The sequence below is a fragment of the Equus asinus genome, chromosome 3 (assembly GCF_041296235.1).
Source record: "Equus asinus isolate D_3611 breed Donkey chromosome 3, EquAss-T2T_v2, whole genome shotgun sequence".
In the NCBI taxonomy this organism is placed as follows: Eukaryota; Metazoa; Chordata; class Mammalia; order Perissodactyla; family Equidae; genus Equus; species Equus asinus.
In genome coordinates, this window is record NC_091792.1 from 65,447,974 (window position 1) to 65,468,727 (window position 20,754).

The 20,754-nt window shown below is 46.1% G+C and overlaps 2 protein-coding genes across 2 annotated transcripts in view; one reads left to right on the forward strand and one right to left on the reverse strand.

Annotated features, from left to right (window-relative positions):
• Positions 1-10,639, reverse strand: part of DPYSL2 (dihydropyrimidinase like 2) — a 129,661-nt gene extending 119,022 nt beyond the window's left edge. Inside the window, exon 1 of the mRNA XM_044766853.2 lies at positions 10,161-10,639. Coding sequence (XP_044622788.2) covers positions 10,161-10,514 — 354 coding nt within the window. The 5' untranslated portion in view covers positions 10,515-10,639. The remainder of the gene's footprint in view (positions 1-10,160) is intronic.
• Positions 10,640-10,875: 236 nt separating this feature from the next.
• Positions 10,876-17,929, forward strand: PNMA2 (PNMA family member 2). The gene is made up of 3 exons (XM_014845396.3): positions 10,876-11,028; positions 13,739-13,866; positions 14,173-17,929. Exon 3 carries the CDS (start codon positions 14,635-14,637, stop codon positions 15,727-15,729), a length of 1,095 nt encoding a protein of 364 aa, XP_014700882.1. The 5' UTR covers positions 10,876-11,028; positions 13,739-13,866; positions 14,173-14,634; the 3' UTR covers positions 15,730-17,929.
• Positions 17,930-20,754: the final 2,825 nt, after the last annotated feature.

The following is a 20,754-nucleotide window of genomic DNA, read 5'->3' on the forward strand; positions in this document are numbered from 1 at the left end:
CAACAACTCCTGGAAGGAGACCACACAGGAAAGGGCAGACAAGGGGACATAAGAGAGGGGCCACCTCCACCCGTGCTGGTCGAGCAGCTAACCCCAGGCTGCTGGGACGGAGTGCTCACAAATCCAGGTCAACATGAGAAAAATAAGGACAATACATTTAATTTTTCATAAAGCTCAATTTATGCTTATTTTTAAATTCTAGAGTTATTTTCCCTTTAATAGTTTTGGTGCTAAAATGTTCTTCATTTTATGAGATGACACTGCATAGTAATGTTGGGGGCTTTTTTTGCTTTGTTTTGTTTAGTGTCCTCATTTTGGCAACCCTTTGGTTTTTCCCCAGTTTTATTTTTGAAATTTACCTGGAGAGTGAAAGGCAAAGTCTGCCACCACAGCACCAGAAGACGGGAACTGGACAAGGAGCTGGTGCTTGAATCAATCCTCAACCGTAAGCCTAATAAAGAAGATTCAACCAGTGCATGTAGTCAGAGAGTGACACCAAAGACAGCGCACACACTCCTCTGCTAAAAACATGATTCTGAAGGGATCGCACTTGACCTGAAGGTAAATACAAAGATAAAAAAGATTGAGCTTATGAAAAATTATTACAGCACAAGGCATAGGAGATATCATTGGGGAGGGTAAAGTTCAGGAAACTATTTGGCATCTTCAGTGGAGGGTAGGATGATATCTCTAAAATAAAAACAGATATAAAACACTACAGAATATAATCTATCACATCAAACCTTGATTTTAACAGTGTATGGAGAAACAGAAAATAGTTGCTGAGAGCTGGCCTAGCACTCACAGAGAGGCCAGAGTGTTCTCCTGTTGAGCGGAAATTTCACAGAGCATCAACAGCAGAGATGGCCACTCAGTGACCACGATGGGTTAAGACAGAAGCAAGAACCTCTGTAATCACGTCTAATGAAGGACGAACATTGTCAACGTCACAAAATACCAAACACGCCCCCATCCAAACTAACGTGAGTGCCTGCTGCTGCTCCCCCACCCCAGCGTCAGCCTCATCTAATCTGCCCTCGCAGAGATAAGATTTCCTGAGCACCCAGTTACAGATTTGCCCCCGCTTTATGGCAGCACCCAGTCCAGAGGGAATCCTCGCTTCCTTGGACCCCCCCAAAATCTCCCCACCAAAGCTTAAATCTTTCCAATACCCTCGGACAGAGACTTCCCTGGTTCCCTGTGGTCTGTGTGCCCCATCCCTGCAACAAGTAATGAACCCAACTCGCTCCACCACACGTGTGTTCCTGTAACACTGCTAGTTCGCTCCAGCAGGAGCTGAATAACTACTTACCACGAGAGAGTCTCTCTCTCAAACAATAATGAAGGCATAGAGGCTTCTCCTTAGAGTCAAAAATCAAACAGGGAACCCTAACACTACTACCATTATCCAACATGGTTCTAGAAGTTCTAGCCAATGTAATCAGACAAAGAAGAGAAAGAGCAAATAAAGGCATTGGAAAAAAGACATAAAAGTAATATTAGATAACAAAACTGTCCCAAGAAAAGAATAGAAAAGTATTAGAACCAAGTGAGTTCAAAAAGGCACTCTATTATTAATTAATATAAAATGCAACAGTCACCCAAAATGTAAACTACAAAATATAATGGGGAAATTTCCCATTCACAATAGCAAAAAACCAACTGGGAATAAATGTAACAAAAAATTTCAGAGGAACAGAACAAAATACCTGAAAAAGTGGCAAGATATACTATAAACTTAGGTAGAAAGTCTTACTACTTTAAAACTAAATAATTTCTTATAATTCAATATATAAATTTAACATAACTCTGGTAAAAATCATATTCGGTTTCTGTAATCAAATATACCTTTGATAGAAAATGCAGCTGAATAATGGGAAAAATTAGGAAAATTAAACATATTAAAAAGATACAGTAACTAAAGGGATACTGAACCACTAAAAAATCAGTAATGTAGATAAATGAAATAGAGCAGGAAGCCAAAAAACATATCCAGACATATATAAAAAGTTGAGGATTAAAAAAATAAATGGAGAAACATCAATTATTCAATAAATGCCATTGGGACAATTGGTTACCTATTTGGAAATTAAGTTATCCCTTACTTCAAGTTACAGGCAAAAATTAACTGCCAGATATAAATATAAGTAAACACAAAATCCAAACAGATTTTAGAAGAAAATATAAGAAAATAATCATCTTGAAAGGCAGTAAACACATCAGAAAAGGTGAATTGACTTAATTATGTAAAATTTAAATTCAGATGTCAAAAAATAAAGACCACAAAAAACGTGAAGCAAACTAGGAAAAAATGTGTGACAAGTGACATTAAAATGGATACATTTTAATATATAATTTTTACAAATTAACATTTAAAATATGACTACGTTAATAGGAAAATCAGCACAAAGCAAGATACCTCTTGTCACCTATAACTTTGGGAAATATCTATAAGAACTAGAATACGCAGTGACATCAGGAATGCTGAAAAACAGTATTTCTCATTCATTTCAGGTGGGAGCATGAAGACTGGAAAAAATAATACAATAAAGTGCTATTAGTGGTTACTTCTAGATAATAAGATTATCAGTGAGTTCTCTCTTTTTTAAAAAGTTTGCTTATCAGGGTTATCTATAATAAACATGGTACTTCTGTCACATTATTTCTAAAAAAATAGAACAAAATAAAAATTAAATTCAGTTAGTTTCTCAAATTTGTTTTTCCTAAATTCAGCTCGTTGGTCACTGCCTCCTCAACAGCATCCCAGCCACTCTCAAATCAGTGGTTTGGAAAACAAGTTTTCAACTTCATTAAAAAATACATATATATATAAAATACCACATATGTGTGAATACACACACATGAAAGAAAGTTCTTTATATGAACAGGGTCATGAAATAGAAAGATCAGACTTACGCAACACACAACACATTCAAGAACACTGAGTGATGGCAAATGCTATTCTAAATGAATTTCAAAGCCCCCATAAAACAACAGGATTCAGTTACATAAATGTGATTCTAGGAAATGAGACCCTGGAACTTCCTTGCTAAATTTCAGTTGATCCAACTGTTTTAAGTAGAGCCAGGGATAATATGACACCAAAAGCACAGGCAACAAAAGAAAAGATAGATAAATTGGACTTCACCAAAAGTAAAACTTTTGTGCATCAAAGGACAAGGACACAACCAAGAAAGTGAACAGATAACCCACAGGATGGGAGAAAATATTTGCAAATCATCCATCTGATAAGGGGCTAGTATCCAGAAGTGAAATATAAAGCACTCCTACAACTCAACAACAAAAAGACAAACAACTAAATTTTTAAAAATTGGTAAAGAAATTGAATAGACATTTTTCCAAAGAAGATATACAAATGGCCGATAAGCACATGAAAACATGCTTAGCATCATTAGTCATTAGGGATTTGCAGGTCAAAACCGCAATGAGATACCACTTCACACCCAGTAGGATGGCTATAATCAAAACAAGGGAAAATGACCAGTGTTGTGGAGGATGTGTAGAGATTGGAACCCTTGTACGGTGTTGAGGGGAAGGCAAAATGGCGGTAAAATTGTGGAAAACAGTTTGGCAGTTCCTCAAAAAGCTAAACACAGAATTACCATATGATCTAGCAATTCCACTCCTAGGAATATACCTAAGAGAACTGAAAATACGTTTAATCAAAAACCTGTAAAAGAATTTCAGTGGCAGTATTACTTATAATGCCAAAAAGTGGAAATAACCCAAATGTCCATAAACTGGTGAATGGATAAATAAAATGTGGTATATACAAACAATGGAATGGCATTCCGTGATAAAAAGGAATGAAGTGCTGACACACACTACGACACAGATGAACCTTGAAAGCATTATGCTAAGTGAAAGAAGCCAACACAAAAGACTACATATTGTATGATTCCATTTACGTAAAATGTCCAGCGCAGGCAAATCCACGGAGACAGAAGGTAAATTAGTGGTTGCCATGGGCTGGGGTGAGGGGGTAATGGGAAGTGACTGCTTAATGGATGCGGGGTTTCTCTTTGGAGTGAGGAAAATATTCTGGAATTAAACAGTAATGATGCTTGCAGAACACTGTGAATGTGCTGAAAGCCACTGAATTGCAGATTTTAAAATGAGAACTGTATGTTATGTGAATTTTACCCCAATTAAAAAAAAAAAAAAAAAGAACAGCCAGGGACAGCATAGCCTTCTTTCAGAGCCCAGCCTGATGACAGCCCCAGGTCAGGTGACTGTGTGGGAGACCAGCTAGTGAACGACAGAGCCAGGACTTCCTGACTCCTAGCCCAGAGTTCTTTCTGCCAGAGAGCTGCCTCGGAAGCAGAGCCCGGGCAAGCTGTCCATGTGCTTCAAAAACAAACCCGAGCCACCTTCAAGACCAGGTGCTTCCCCTTCAAGGCACCACTTGTGTGCCACTCTTGGCCTATGTTACCAGCCTTTGCCACGGCTGCAGCCAACCAAACTGAAGTGTCCATCAGCCCACGGTCCACTCAAGCCCACCCGCCAATGCTTTTATTCACAGTTCCCTCATTATTTGCTTGCAGTTCATGACTTACATCAAGTGGAAAAATCACATTGTCATCACTTTGCTCTAAGCTTGGAAAAGCACGCCATTCATACTGTTAGAGTGGGCCTCTGTCCCAGAGATATTTGAAGACATTGACTGTGCTTAAAAAAATGGTGGACAGAGTATCAGCAGTTTAGGGCGCATTGATAAAGACGGATCAATGGTCCCTTTTACAAATGCCTTCAAAGGGCACACTGCAAAACAGAAAACAAAAAAGTAGGCACTCAGAACTTTTTCACAAGAGCTAATTCTTTGGAGTTAAAATGAGAAAAGAATAATTAATACGGAAAGCAATTCAGAACTTCACAGTGATTAAGAAGCTCTTTAGTCACACAGACCTGGGTTCAAATTCTGCCTCTGGCTTTTAATTAGCAAGTTGCTTTGCAAGTTTGTTTTACTGTTTTTTCTTTTGCAAAATAAGGATAATGGTAGTACCTGCTTAATAGAGTTGTCTTAGCATTAGTAAAATAGTGCATATAGAGCATTTAGCACAGCGCCTACTCCACAGACTACGTGAAGTTTAATGGGATAAGAAATATTTTGCCTGGAAAACTAAATTGTACCTTTATGTTCACTAAATCTCTCTGGCAATGGAACTGAGCCAAAGAATGTTGTGCCGCAAGAACTATGCGACAGAGTAGGAAAGCTTGGTTCAAATCCTAGCTCATGCACTTGCTAAACAGCAGGACTTTGGGATAGGTCACTAATATCACTAAATCTCAGTGTCCCTATTTACAGAAAGGGAATAATGCCTAAATCAGAGGGCACGAGGGCAAGTTTCAAAATAATATATTCTGAAATATAGGATCTAGATTGTAAATAGACATTCTAGAGTTACATAATGCCACACAAATAACAAAGTTTTACTTATACAGGACTGGAGTGGGACTGGTCAGTGAGAGGCTCTGTCCTCGTCCTGGGACGGCCACCTGAGTTCCATGGGAGGAAGCACTGTTTTTCTGGGCATTGCTCTCTCCACCTCTAGAATGAGGTGATTAAATAGTACACATTGGAATCCACGATCAATTCCGACTCTCCTTTCTCTTTCTCACTGGCACCAAAGTACCCATAAGAATACCTGGCTAGTCTTTACCAAGGGCAGGAAAATGCCAGCCCATTCCTGATTTCCACGGCCATGAGTTTGTAAACTATGCAACGTTCAAGAGGTCATGACCAAATGTTGTCACTAGAGGTTCAGTGACAGCAATTCTCCTCTCTATCCTTGAGCGACAAGGGGGAAAGATGGCAGAGATGTTTAGCTGGTGGGAGTTTTCTTCTACTCAGGCCTTAGGCCCCTGGCTGGAGGAGTCTGTCTCACCCCAAATACAACCCTTCTTACCATTTCCCATAATTAATTCATTGCAGGTCTATTAATTGAGCAACAACTTTTTCAATCACCAACAACTTGTTAAAATTTAACTAATGATAGGAATATTATTCCGCCTTTAAAAAGAAAGAAATCCTGTCACATGCTACAACATGGATGAACCTTGAGGACATTATGCTAAGTGAAATAAGCCAACCACAAAAAGACTAACACTGTCTGAGTCCACTTATTTGAGGTGCTAGAGCCGTCAAATTCATAGAAACGGAAAGTTGAATGGCGGTTGCTAAGGGCTGGGGGGAGGGGAAATGAGGAGTAATTGTTTAACGGGCACAGAGTTTCAGCTTTGCAAGCAGAAAAAAGTTCAGGAGAAAAGTTGCATAACACTACTGAACTTTACATTTAAAAATGATTAAGATGGTAAATTTTGTTACGTATATTTCACCATAATTAAATTTTTTAAATTTAATTAATTATGTGATTAGTTCCGTAATCACTTAGGAAATCAAGAGCAATCAATAACTATGGATTATCGCCATTTCCTTCTCTTCCCCAATCACCCCTCTCCCTTGGAACCCAGATGAGTCTTAGGTTTCTTTGGAATCCTGAACATACAGACGTTCATATTTGTATCTCCTCCTTTGAAACAATGTGGCCTCTTAAAGTATCAAATTAATGCCCTTGTTCTAGGCTCCCAGCCAAATCTCTACCACACATCCCACTAACTAGACATTCACTTTGTTGAACAGGCTAGTCTATTATCAAACAAGTACCTCTGGGGACAACTTTTCTATCAGTCATTCACATAAGAGATGGATGCCTTCAATCACTGGGATTTCTCTCTAGCTAAGATTAACACAGGAAGGGATTTTGAACCGAAGAAGGGAGGGCAAAGGGGGAGAGAGTGATTTCAGAACTCCTTGCTTTTGAAGGAAGAAAGATCTAGAAGGGGCATCACCATCAGGATAGCGGAGGGGTGGCATTGAACAATAGGAGGGCAGCAGAGTCACTGGGCTCCCAGCACTGGGAGATGATCAACATGGGCATAGGGGACAGCGATGCAGAATGGAAGGGAATGTCAGAAACCATTTTACAGACCTAGTGGTTTTGTCAAGTTCAGCAACACTGGTGTATACAGTTCACTCACTGGAACGTGCCCTGGAGAAGTGGAGAATAACTCCCCTGCCCCCTCAAGCCTATGGGAGGGTGTTTGCTGCTGGGAGAAAGTCCTGAGAGCCCCTTGGGAAGGGATGCTCATGGTCCAGTATCCCTGGCTGAACAACTGGTTCTGGCTAAACTGTGTGTCAGGTGGAATGTAGGGAATTCTTAGAAGGAAGGGAGGAGGCTGAGGGACCCCTGGGCACTGGCAAGGGAGAATTCAGTCAACAACATTGCCCTTCTGCTCTCTCGTCCAAGAGGCTCAGAGTCCTCCACAGGTAGTAATCAATTTAACCTCACTGCAGCCAAGGTGGACTTCCCCAAGGCCACAAAGGAAAAAGAGAGTAATGAGATAGCAGCTTTCCTCATTCACATTCACTACACTGGCTCTTTCCTTTCACCAAAACCTGACACATCCCAGCCCAAGCCACATCCATTGCCTTCTAGAGCGGACCTGCTCACACCAAAAGCATATTTCATTTAGTTCCTGAAAATGCAGATACTCAGCCTCTCCCCATCTGAGCTATAGAAGCCTGTTCTCTCCCTTCCAAAAGCCTTGCTGGCAGAACAGCAGGACCCCTAGTGCGACAGGTGGGCGAAGCCACTTCTGATAACACATTAACACCTATAAAGACAGATTCAGGGGAGGAGTAGGGGCATGAGACAGGGGCCCCAGGATCCACACACTCTAGTTCCCCCCACCTCTTTGGCGCCAGGGCTTCCAAGAGGAACGCACTGAGATGCTAGCAGTCAGCCCGCTCACTAGATGAAAACTAAGTACCGGCTACTCACTTCAGTCAAAATGGTGGGCCCACCTATGCTTTTGGAAATCACCATTGTTACACACATACACACCCCTCAAATGCCTTTTCTCTCTCATACAGACATGAAATACTCACACACTGTAAGCACTGACCCTGGTAAATGTTCTTAGTCCTATGGGATAAAAAAAAAAATCCCATAGGAACAGGCCTTATGTGTTAAGGCAAAATTGGAAATGAAAATCCAGGGAAGGCTGCAGAAAGACCCAAGCCAGGATCCCCCTGTGTTACTGATAACCAGGCAGCTGAAGCAAATGTAGGTTTGCAGAGGCTGAAATGGCCTAGGATTTCAGTTGGGTATTTCCTCTTCAAGTCTCCCCCTCCATGCACCCCAGGTTTACAACTTAGAATTTATAATAAATTCAAGGAGTGTTCCAACAAATAGCTCTGATGATCAAACAGCTAAGCTTCTAAATGGACAGGAAAAGAGATGTGTTATTCCACCCAGCAAAACTTCGCCTTTCAAACTTGAGTTTTAATTCACTGCCACCATTATAGGGGTGGCCACTTTCAACCTCTGCCCCCTGATCTGCCATTTTTTTAAATGGTCTCTTCCTTATCTCAAGGCATTTTTCTGCTCCCTTTAGGACATTAGAATTACCAGCACAACTTACTGAAGATGAGGTTGTATTATTAGAAATTTTTACTTCAATTATCTGATCACTTGGAACAAAGCGAGTTTTTTACATTTCGGTTCTTCTGGTTGCTTCGTAGTGAAATATGGACATCAGATACTCCCCTCTGTGACTGAACCAGAGGACAGAGCTGGGGAGGAGGAATCAATTAAGTGATTTGTTGTTCCACCTTTTGAAAACGACAGCAAATAGTTTATCTTTCTTAGAATTGGTCCTTTAAGCATCAAAGGCTCCAAAATCTATGCCACATCAGGAAACAATAACATGTTCAGGCCATTATCACCAACTCTTAACTGTTCTCACTGTGAGCACACAATCTGAACGCGAATAAACGCTTGTGGAATCACTCGGTGAATATGTATAGACCACTCCCAACTACTCTGGAAGCCCCTTAAGAAGAAACCACCTTGAACTTTTTATAGCTAATCTTCCTGCTACCCAACAAGAGAAGGCACACAATAGGTATTCAAGAAATAATCACTCATTGACTGATTTCTCACCTTCGCCAATGGGCAGGCGAGAGAAACAGCAAACAAGTGTTAAAACATTTTACCCTGTAATCGATCAGTTGAGAAAACAAGGCTGTGGAAAAAACCTGCACGAGTATGAAGGTCACCCTGATTTAAAAAAAAAAAAAAATGTGGTGTGAGAAGACTACTGCACCTAAAATGCACACTGTTCATATCTGCCAGAGATGACAAACATTTTCTAAAATCAAGCTTTACTAAATTGGTCTTCTTTGTTCCCCCATTGACACAGAGTAGGGGATGTAATCCATCTTTGACAATCTATTCAAAATGAGGTTTTCCCCCTTTTTCTTTTCTTTTTACCCTTCGAAGGTAATTCACTTTAGTCTCCATCCCCAAAATTCCTCCCAAATAGCGGCGGGGGGAGCGCTCTGGGAAGCCCTTGCTAAGGTACTTAGTGGAACTTTGCTCTCCACATGGCTATTTATGAGCGTTTCGGTTTCCTCGGGTGACTCTGCCGCCTCCCTCGTTCTTCTCACGCTACGAGCAGGAGTCAAGGTGGCGAGATTCTCCGAGGCGGTCCGGGGAGGCGCTGACCATGGTCCTGGCCTCTGAGCTCGGGACGCGAGCGCGGGGGGGCGCGGGAGCAGGTGCAGTGAGAGAGCGCGCAGGGCGAGGCGGGGAGCGGTCATCGAAGCCCCCGCCCCTCCCGACCCCCGGGGAGCCCGCCGGCCTGCACGCGAGCCCTTCACTGCGCGCTCGGAGCTGCATCAAAAAAGGGTGGGGCATCCAGCCACAGCTGCAATCGGAAGCCGCCCGGGCGGATTTAAGAATGGAACCGCAGCCCATCCCCCCAACCATGCGACCCCCAGCTAGTGACCGGCCCATCCTTTACCCCCACCCCCTACTTCCCGGGCCCAGGGAGGCGCCGGCAGCCTTTGTGGGCGCACAGCCGCCCACCGTCGAGCCCGAGCCTCTCCGCACCCTGCACGGAGAAGGGGCGGGTAGGGTGGGGTGCGTGTGCAGATGCGGGGAGGCAGTATTCGAGGAGGGGCAGGACGGTGGACACACTGGGATCGTCGGTTCTTCACCGAGCTGGAAGGGGGCGAAGGAGGGGCGATCCCCGCTCCCCGTCCTCCCTTTCAAACACCCCTCCCCCATACCAACCTGGTCGTTGAGGTTCTGCAGGGCTTCCTTGCCCGAGGCCCGCCGGATCTCCACCTTCCGGCTCGATTCAACAGATGGCTCCCCGCCGGCGCGCCGGCCCTGCCGGGAGTACGTCGGCTGCGGGTCCGGGCCCAAGTGGGCGACGTCCCGCTGCTGAGCCACCACCTGCCCCGAGCCCCGGCCCACCGACAGCGAGTCGAAGTCGATGGTCTTGTTCTCCGAGGACCCTTCCACGGGGCAGAACATGCCACAGAATTTCTGCCGGGGCTTGGGGCTGCCCGAGCCCAGGTTTTTGAAAAAGGCAGGGACCTCTTCGTCCTCTGCCGCCTTCCCGGATTGCTTCCTCTCGGCCATGGCGCGGGGGCTCGAGGAGGGTCCTCTCCGTCAGTCCGTCCGTCTGCCGGTCCCTAAGTCTGCCTCTCTCTGTGCACAAACCCCCTGGCTGCAGCCGCCGCTACCGCTCTGTGCCTACCGCAAGGTGTACAGAAAGGAAGGAGGGCTGGCGAGCGGGCGACCCGCCCCTCCCGGTCCCTCCCCCTGACCCCGCTTTCTCCCCTCCCTGCCCACGCCCCCCGCCGCCGCGCGAGCTTGGGTGAGCGGAAAGTTGGGTCTGGGAGGGCGGCCGCTGCGGCAGCGGGAGCGGAGAGGCTGCCAGTTCCCGGCGGCGGCGGGAGGAGGGAGGAGGGAGGAGGGAGGAGGGAGGCGCGGGCGGGGCAGGGGCGGGGCGCGGCCCCCGGGAGAGGCGCGGAGCGCAGGGGAGGGAGCGACCGCCGCGCCGCCGAGCGCCCCGCGCTCCGGAAGTGAAGTGGCCAGACCACCGGCTAATGGATGCGGAGCGGAGGGCCCGCTGACTGCTCTCGGCTTCAACGTAAGTATGGGGCAGGGCACGCGGGGGCGAAGACCTGAGGGCGCAGCCCCTGGCCCCGGCGCCCTTCTCCCTCACCACATTGCCGAGGTGGGCCAAGGGCTAGGGCCCTCCGTGGGGAGGGCTTCCTCCCCCTTAACCGGGATGTGAACTGATGGATGGGCAAAGGGGGACAAACTGACTGGCGCCAGGACACCCAGGAGGAGGGGAAGGGGCGGCGCTGGGGACGGGGAAGGGATGGCTCAGGCCGCGCGGAGAGGTGGGGGCCAAACAAGGCGCGGAACACCGAAGCTTTATTTTCCCCATGGGCCTTGGTGGGCTACTGGGAGCAGAGATTGAAACGAGAAGGTTCTCACTTTGTGCATCCACAGTGTTGGGAGAGGCACGGCATGGCGGGGAGAAATGCAGAGGGGCGTAGCAAATGGTGGGAGCGTATAGAGAGAGACATAGGTCCACGGTTCGTGGGAGTGTAGCAAAGAGTGCAGTCTGCAGTCTGCACGGCAGCTTATATATAGTGAGAGAGCGCGCAAACCCGCTATATTGCCCGAGGGCGCCATGCACCAGTGACTGCGCCGCTGCGCCAAGAAGAGCCCAGGAGACTGTCTTCATTTGGTATCTTCCGCCCGCACCCAAAGGGGGAGAAAGACGCAGATTAAAGCCCACTCCCCAAATCTCGAGTCCTGACCCGGCGCCCCGGGGGCCCCGCCTCGCCCCCTCCACCCCCACCCCGCCCCTGTTGCGCAGTGCGCCAGAGCCGCGGGGTTTCCCAGGTTGCCGGACGACCCGTGCCTGCGGCGTAAGTGCGCGCGCGCATCCGGTGGCGGATAGGAGGTGGGGTGCTGTCTGTGATTGAGTACCTTGGACTGTGTGAGGCCAAGCTGGGGAAAGGTGTGTGGGGACTTGTGTGTATGTGCGGGTAGACCAGCCACAGCCACAGGGTTGGAGGGCATCCAGGGGACACTTTGATTTGTGCCAGTGGCACGGTCTCTGAGGGTTCTTCATGGCTTACTCCCAACCCCGCGTCCTTTCCATGCATCAGTCCCTGCCTCTGGTCGATTACGCCCCGCCCCTCTTTCCACGCTGGCAAAATCCTGCAGAAATGGTGCCCATCCTCTGGCGGCTGGAGAGGGAGGTCTGGGCATGCTCAGTAACCAGGGTGGGTTTAGGCTAAGAGGTAGCGCTGGGCAGTGTGACTGAGGATTCGGTCCCATTGTCAACCGTTGCACCTGGAAGGATTAAATGCGGGTACCCACCCCCAATTGTGAGGGGTAGTTTGGTGAATGGAGGTAAATTTAGAGAACCACAGTCGTAGTTTGAAGATGAGCCCACCGTGCTAGGTGGGAAGGAGGAAGGAGAGGAATATGCGGGTGGAGGGACTGAGAGACCCAGATGCAGGCTTTCGGACTTAGCACCAGCTGTGCTTGGCGTTTGAAGAAAGTGCTTCCACACGAATGATGTCACTTCCTGCTCACAGCAGCCCGGGGAGAAGAGTGCTTTATCATCCCTGCTTTCTGGGGTAGGAAACTGAGATTTAGAGCCATTGAGGAGCTTTGCCCAAGGTCACTATCTAGCTAAATGATCCAGCAGTTGCAGTGGGGTCTTCCACCTGAAAGTCTGGCTTCTTTTCCAACTTATCATATCTTTATGTGAGAAAATACGAGATTTTCACGTTTTCCATCTGTGACCCTGTCGTGTATCAAGGACGCGTTACTTGCCACCTTTTTATTGGAAGGTCACACTGCAGGTAGAGATTGCCTTTGCAGGAAGAGGCCGCCCAACGGTAGCCTGACCTCGGCATGACAGTTACTGTGAAGACCTTAGAGAAGTTTGTTCCTGGGCATTCGATGCCTTTTTACATCTCCTGTTTCCTCTAAATATTACAGTGGGGAGGAAGGTCACCCTTGGATCTTAGAAGAGGAAGGTGAGGTATGGTGGAGTCTCTGGGCTCAGATCCCTGGGCCTGCTGGGGAGGGCCTGATCCAGTATTTTGCCCTTCTGGCCCTCTGGCTCTCGCATGCCTTCAGCACCTTCCAGAAAGACTCAGGAGATGTACCTGCAGCAGGAGCAGCTGCCACCATAACCGCAGGTGGGCCTCTGTGGCATAGGGACCCCATTCGGACTGAAGGAGACTTTCAGGCCTGGGGAAGAATGGTCATGGCTCCTGCCCTAGACACACTCCACACCAGTAGCTGGGAGACATAGGAGCTGTCCCCTTGTCACTTACCCAGTCTCTGCCCCCTCTCCACAGGTGTGCTTCCTCTCTTCTCCTTTTTCCTCAAATGACCCGTTCAAGTCCAAATGCTAAGAAGAAAGTATCCTGTTAGTAACTTACCATTCATAGCAAGAGAAGCATCTAGTTTTGCTTTTGCAAGGCCTGACCAGCCATAACTAAAGAGACTTAATTCATAATTCTAAGTTTAATTGATTTGGTCCTGAGGTTTTTTAAATTATTATACTTCTATTAAGTTGTAATACCTATATTATTATGTCATATTAAAGTATATTATATAAATTATATTGTTATGCCTATATTAAATTGTTTTTAAATGTTTGAGTGATTTCTAAATTAAAGAAATGAAGCAACTCAATACCGTTTAGTAGATTTAATTAAATTTTGAAGGATTGTCATATTTTTGAATAAGTGCCTTAACAGTCTTCATCATTGGGTATTATCAAGCCATAAAAATACACTCTTATTATTTATGTGTAACAGGGAAGCTTGGCTTGGCTGAAGCTAAGACCCAGACACACCATTGGGCAGAGTTGGGTGACATCATCCTGTGCTAGAAGCAATAAATAAGCTCCTTGACTCTTACGGAACATTCTGGAATGCATAAACAGGTATCTAGCCACATTTCCTGATTTCATTTTTCATGTGGGAAAGATCTTGAGTCTTGTCCACAACTGGGGCTCAGACATTAATCAGCATGTCTGATGAGCGTGTGGTGGGGAAGCCAGCTTGCAGGAGGGTCCCCAAGAGAAAAAACAATGTCACTGTAAGCAAAGAGATCTGATGGAGTGGGATAGACACAAATACAATGTGAGGCAAATACAATGTGGGGACTACACCCGTGTCCATCCACAAGTGGAATACAATGCTCCCTGGGAAGGAGAGGTGTGTGGTAAAACTGACCATTCTTTCACTAGGAGTCCAGGGCACTCTGCAGTGAGACGTCTCTCCAGGACTTCTGAGAGCCGGAGTGGAGGTGTTTCCCCATTGACTAGAGAGAAGTGAAGCAGCACAGACGGGGAAAGTGGTGAATACAGCTCTCGAAGGTGCTTTGGGCGGTCAGAGAAGGGTCAGCACCACCAAGTGGCTGCTAGCATTGGTGAGTGAGACAGCAGCCACCAGACTGCAGAGCCACTGACACTACCAGCCACCCCAGATCTAGAGACGTAACAGGAGGTTCTGAGTTCTTGCCACTGGGCAATAAGGGTTATTGGTCCAGAAGACTGAGACTGCTCTTGGAGTGACCTGACCCAGGTCCATTCACTGGTGGGTTGTAAGTTTAGAAGCTCCTCAGGATAGTCTCCATCCTAAAGCAGTGCCCATCTGCATCACACACTAATTAGTACCCATAGAGTCAGAGCGAGTAAATATTCAGGACGATGGCGCTGGCACTGCTGGAGGACTGGTGCAGGATAATGAGCGTGGATGATCAGAAATCGCTGATGGTTATGGGGATACCAGTGGACTGTGATGAGGCTGAGATTCAGGAGGTTCTCCAGGAGACTTTGAAGTCTCTGGGCAGGTATAGACTGCTTGGCAAAATATTCAGGAAGCAGGAGAATGCCAATGCTGTGTTATTAGAGCTCATGGAGGACATTGATGTCTCAGTGATCCCCAGTGAGGTTCAGGGAAGGGGGGGCATCTGGAAAGTGATCTTTAAGACCCCTAACCAGGACACTGAATTTCTTGAAAGACTGAACCTCTTTCTAGAAAAAGAGGGGCAGACAGTCTCTGGGATGTTCCGGGCCCTTGGGCATGAGGGAGTGTCTCCAGCCGCAGTGCCCTGCGTATCACCGGAGTTATTGGCCCATTTGTTGGGCCAGGCAATAGCACATGCCCCTCAGCCTCTGCTCCCCATGAGATACCGGAAACTGAGAGTGTTCTCCGGGAGTGCTGTGCCAGCGCTAGAGGAAGAGCCCTTTGAAATCTGGTTGGAACAGGCCACTGAGATAGTCAAAGAGTGGCCAGTAGCCGAGGCAGAAAAGAAAAGGTGGTTGATGGAAAGTCTGCGTGGCCCTGCCCTGGACCTCATGCATATAGTGCAGGCGGACAATCCGTCCATCAGTGTGGAGGAGTGTTTGGAGGCGTTTAAGCAAGTGTTTGGAAGCCTGGAGAGCCGCAGGACCTCCCAGGTGAAGTATCTGAAGACCTATCAGGAGGAAGGAGAGAAGGTCTCTGCCTATGTGTTGCGGTTAGAAACCCTGCTCCGGAGAGCTGTGGAGAAGCGGGCCATCCCGAGGAACATCGCGGATCAGGTCCGCTTGGAGCAGGTCATGGCTGGGGCGAACCTTAGCGAGATCCTCTGGTGTAGGCTCAGGGAGCTGAAAGACCAGGGGCCGCCTCCCAGCTTCCTCGAGTTGATGAAGGTGATCCGGGAAGAGGAGGAGGAAGAGGCCTCTTTTGAAAACGAGAATATTGAAGAGCCAGATGAAGGGGACGGCTATGGCCACTGGGACAATGAGGCAGATGACTGAAAACCAACTCAGAGGGGGGCCCACCGCCACTGGGCCTGGGGCCATTCGCTTTACCAGACTAAGACCTTGTCAATGTGTTTTTCTTTACTGTACGCAATTGAAATCAAGGCGTTCAAGCCAGGTCTTGATTCTTCTTTCTAAAAAAAAGCCTGAGGGTTTCTTGGGCCCTTCATCGATTATGAACAAACAAAAGATTAAATTCCAAATGTGAGACAGGAAGCCTAAAGGAATCTGAAGCACTTCAGGTTTCCTTTAAATACCCCCAAACAGACCAAAGTTTACCCACACCATAGAAGAAAGAAATGATGTGAGAAGAAATATCTTTTGTAATCTATTTAAAAATCTGAGCTCTTTGACTTGTTGGGTGTTTTCCTTTCTCAAATCAGCAGATTCCCTCTGAGTCCCCAGCAGCATGAGGCACTGGTCAAGGAGATCACAGTCATAAACCCATGAGCAGGGGCCATGCTCTCAGGGCGCCTGCAGTCTCATTGAGGACGTGACCTTGACAAGTGAAAAGCTAAATATGTAACCTCATGTGTAAATAAGTTCATGATGCCAATAGAAGCGTCGTTGCCAAGTGAGTACAGCTGTCTCTGCCGTTCTGTCTTTTTCTTTTCCTGACTTGGAGAGCGTGCCTCCTGCTTCCCCAGGAGGTATTGGCTGGACAGTTCCAGGCACTGTGCTAGGCCCTGAAGACACAGATGACTCAGCCTAACCCTTGCTTTCAAGAGGTCTGCAGTGTGACAGGCGTGCTCCGAGAAGGGAGACATTAGAAGAGACGGTGCTGGAGAGTGGGGACACACAGGCCGTGTTTGGATTTGGTGAGCAGGCTGGTCTGGTTAGAGAGGAAGATCTTTCATGGTGACAGAGGGCAAAGAGCAGAGGAAGGGAACTCACATTTGGGGAGGGCCTACTATGTGCCAGATGCTTTACGCATATCTCTTTTAACATGTCCAGCAGCCCCAGTATGGTACGATTTTGCTCTTTTTGAAAGACAAAGAAACTGAAGCTCAGATGGGTTAAGTGGCTTTCTCAGTATCAAACTGCTGACGAGGGGCAGAGCTGAGACCAGAGTCCAGAGCTCTCTGACTTTCACTAGTCCTCTCTCCACTGTGACTGTGGTTTTCGAACTCTGCTCTGCAGGTCTGCAGCGATTTTTCAGCAGTTCCATCTTTAAAATGTACTTTAAACTCTTTAAATCTCTAATAAATGACAGATAGACTCAAGTCTGTTATCCAAATTTTAACACATTGGCATTCCCCAGCAGACTTGCTTTTGTTTCGAGATTGACTCATTTTGTGCAGACCTTGGAGAAAAGGTTCCCTTGAGATATCTGAGTGCATACCAGAACTTCTTTTAATCATGCACAGACTAAGGAAGTGATAGCACCTCGTGGGTGTTTAAATCAGGCCTATGCCTGTGCTGTGATGTGAAGTGTGCCAGCAGAGCATAAATGGGCACCATTCGGTTCACTGCTAGACAAGGCTCCCACACAGTGACAGATAGCATCCTGGAAGCTTCGTGTATCCAATAAACAAGTTGCTTAACTTCTCTAAACATCAGCTTCTTCATCAGAAAAATGGGAAAAGAATAGAATCAGGTTTCTGTTAGGATCAGATGCCCTCGAGCCTTTTCAGCACTTAGCGTGATGTCTGGGACGTAGAAAGCCCTCGATGCGTTGAGACTCGTTATGATTTTCATGATGCTTATTGTCTGTTCGATGCATGCTCTCTTATTGTTCTAACACTTGTGCCATAACGAGTAAATATGTATGCTGCCAGTCAAGTTGTGACATCGCATTAGAAACCGTTTTGGCTCTTGTGTAAGTCTGAGTGCTTGTGTCTGTTATCTTTGTGATAAGAATTCCAGCAGTTGACTATTACTAGTGATTTGACTCTGAAACAATAAATTATTCTTTCTGATCATGGATAATTTTAACTGAATATCCTGAGAGTATAAGAAAAGTATTTTTGTTAAAAAGGTACCATTTGTGGTCATTTATCTTTCTAAGTTATATTTTTCAATACTGTTCAAAGTGATACAGTTGTCATCCAATGGACCCTGATTTCATGTGTTTTTGTATTCATGAAAATGGCCTCATTGTTCTCATTTATTGCCAGTAAACAAAGTGCAATGTTATAAGTGTGAAGTTATAAAATAAATACATGCTAATAAAATTCTGAGTTTTCTCTGTTTCATGTATTGTGGTTCTGTGTAAACTATTGCTGGAGGAAGGAATTTCGTTACTAAAAAGTTTTGAGAGGTAAGGTTAGAAATCAGTTCAAAAGGTCTTGAACACTCTTCTAGAGAAAACATAAGAGCAAAATGCTGGGAAAGAATACTGGGGCTTTGTCTCCAGGGAGGAGAAAGAACTCAGTCCACCCACCATTGATTTCCCTTTTAAAATATAAGAAATGACAGATGGAGGCCAGAACCCTCAGAGACCTCCAACTCATTTGCTCAAGCAAGGAACTGTACAGACAATTTCACCACCCTCTATTCTGCCAAGGGTGAAATGAGTGAAAGGTGAAATATTACATTTTTTGGATGAAGTCATTTTTACTATATCAATTTGTAGGGGGAAAAAATGCCTCTTGCCTTTGGCCCTCTTGAATTGCTTCTCTTCTCTTTTCTAAAGTGCAATGGGGGAGCGTCGACCCATTACAAGATGAGTATCCTGAGGGATACCCAACACCCCCTCCCAATCACTTGAGCAAAAACCTCCTAGGAGATTGGTCTCACCTTGTACTTAATATGACTCCAGTCCTGGCCATCAAAGACTGAAACCTCCAAGATTACGTAGCCTACTGCTGAAGATAACTTTTCACCAGGGGCCATCAGTCCTTTCAGGCTTTAGGTGTCACCTGGCACCTCCACCTGTTCCAGCCAGTCCTGCCAAACCTCTCTTCCTATGGTCTTTGCTGTCCATCCTAAATGCAAGACTCTGATCATCAGTTCTCATCTTTACTCTCATGTCCATGCTACGCTGTGTCCCCCCCGCCCCAGTGCTGATCTTTAAGACCATCCATCATGCCTACTGGATATTCCACGATGTCCTGAACAAACTAGTCTATATCATCAGAGTCCTTGCAGAATACCATGTCACCATATTGCTTAACTGAACTGTTGTCCTCCTGGTAGTCTGTTGAGTGGAAGCTGCTCAGTCTCCCCCACATCAGGAGAGATTGGAGAGTGGTGGTGGCATTTCTTTTAGCTCACCATCATCACTTCCCCACTTTCACACACATTTGCTTGTTCTTGCCACATGCTTACCCACTCTGCCCCACCTTCCACTGTGGATCAGTCCTGACGAGACTGGACAGAGCACTGGCAAAGAAGCCACCATGGAGAGAAGCCCATTTAGGACTGAATCTTGCTGGGTGTTAGCTAAAGCAACAAAAAGTAGGAAGCAAAAGATAATGAATGTAAGTCATGTCCAAGCAGTCCTATAAGTCAAGACTGGGAAATCAAAGAGGTTAGAAGCCAGAGTTTTGAAGGAGCGGAGCCTGAAATGAAACATAGAAGTCAAGTAGAGGATCTGAGACAAGTGTTGTCAAACAGGCTCAGGGTTTCTTTTTTGTTGACCACCAGCATAATTTTTGGATGGTGTGAAGGCCCAGGATCAGGGCAGACATCTCTCCCATCCCCTTCCTTTCAGAGTGGGCCAGGAACTCCTTGAGTTTGCCCAGAGAAGACTTCCACTCATTGAGAAGCTCTCTTAGGGTGGAAGATGGAGTCCATAGATGGGCTTCTCAGAAGCTAACCTTCCCACTGTAGCAGGCCTGGAGTTGTTCCTGGTGCACACCTGCACTATACAACTCTGCCGTACCCAAGTGGTCCTTGACATCCCAAATGGACATTATCTTAAAAGCTAGAGTAGCTCCAGAAGTGTATGCCAAAAATCAAGTCCATCATTTAAAAAAAAAAAGTGTAGGATTTCAGTCTCTCTTTCAGGACACCAGCTGGAGCTGCCCATTGATTGTCTAGGCTCGTTTAAGCAGCGGCTGAGACTCTTTCCACTCTGCCCACCCCCACCCACCCTTGAAGTGAAAAGTTACCAAAGGGAGGAGTTCCCCCAACTGTGCGGTGGTGCTGAGGCTGGGAGCCACTGCAGGAAGTCCCCAGGGAACACAGGGGACGCTCTCCCCCATCCCATCCTGTCCCAGACCTGCCCCTGCTCTGCACGGCCTAAAGGCAGTCCACTAAAGGCCTTTCCTGGCTTCTTGGCATGACAGCTTTGCCAACAGATTCAATTACTAACATAAAGCTTTCTTGAAATAAGCAATTGTCACAAAAGTAAACTTTATTTTTCTCCAGCTTTATTGAGGTATAATTGACAAAAATCGTATGTATTTAAAGAGTACAAAGTGATGTTTTGACGTACACTCACATTGTGAAATGATCTCCACAGTCAAGCTAATTAACACACCCATCACTTCACATGATTACCATTGTGTGTGTGTGTGTGGTGAGGACGCTTAAGATCTATTCTCTCAGCAAATTTCAAGCATACATTACTATATTATTAACTATAGTCCTCATACTGTACATTAGGTCTCCAGAGTTCATTCATCCTACATAAGTGAAAGTTTGTACCCTTTGACGAATAGGTTCCCATTTGTCCCACTTCCCAGCCCCAGGTAACCACCATTCTACTCTGCTTTTATGAGTGCGACTCTTTTAGATTGCACATATAAATGAGATCATACAGTATTTGTCTTTCTGTGTCTGGCTTGTTTCACTTAACATAATATACTCCAGGCTCATCCATGTTATCACAAATGGCAAGATTTTCTTCTACAAAAGTAAACTTTATATTGTAAGTAAACCTAAGCAAGACAGTGGAAACCAGGTCAGTGAATAAGGGGCACTGAGTTTGGCTGACTAGCCATCATATTTTACTCCCTGGTAACATCCTATACAGGATTGTCAGCCTCTGATGATATTTGTTGAGCTTGGGACCCTGCTATTCCAAATAGTAGCTAGTGGACATTTTAAAGTTGTAAATAGAAAGCTACTAGATAA

What these genes read in the sequence shown, in the direction of transcription:
- PNMA2 (XM_014845396.3), top strand. Translation starts at nt 14,635, where the DNA reads ATGGCGCTGGCACTGCTGGAGGACTGGTGCAGGATAATGAGCGTGGAT.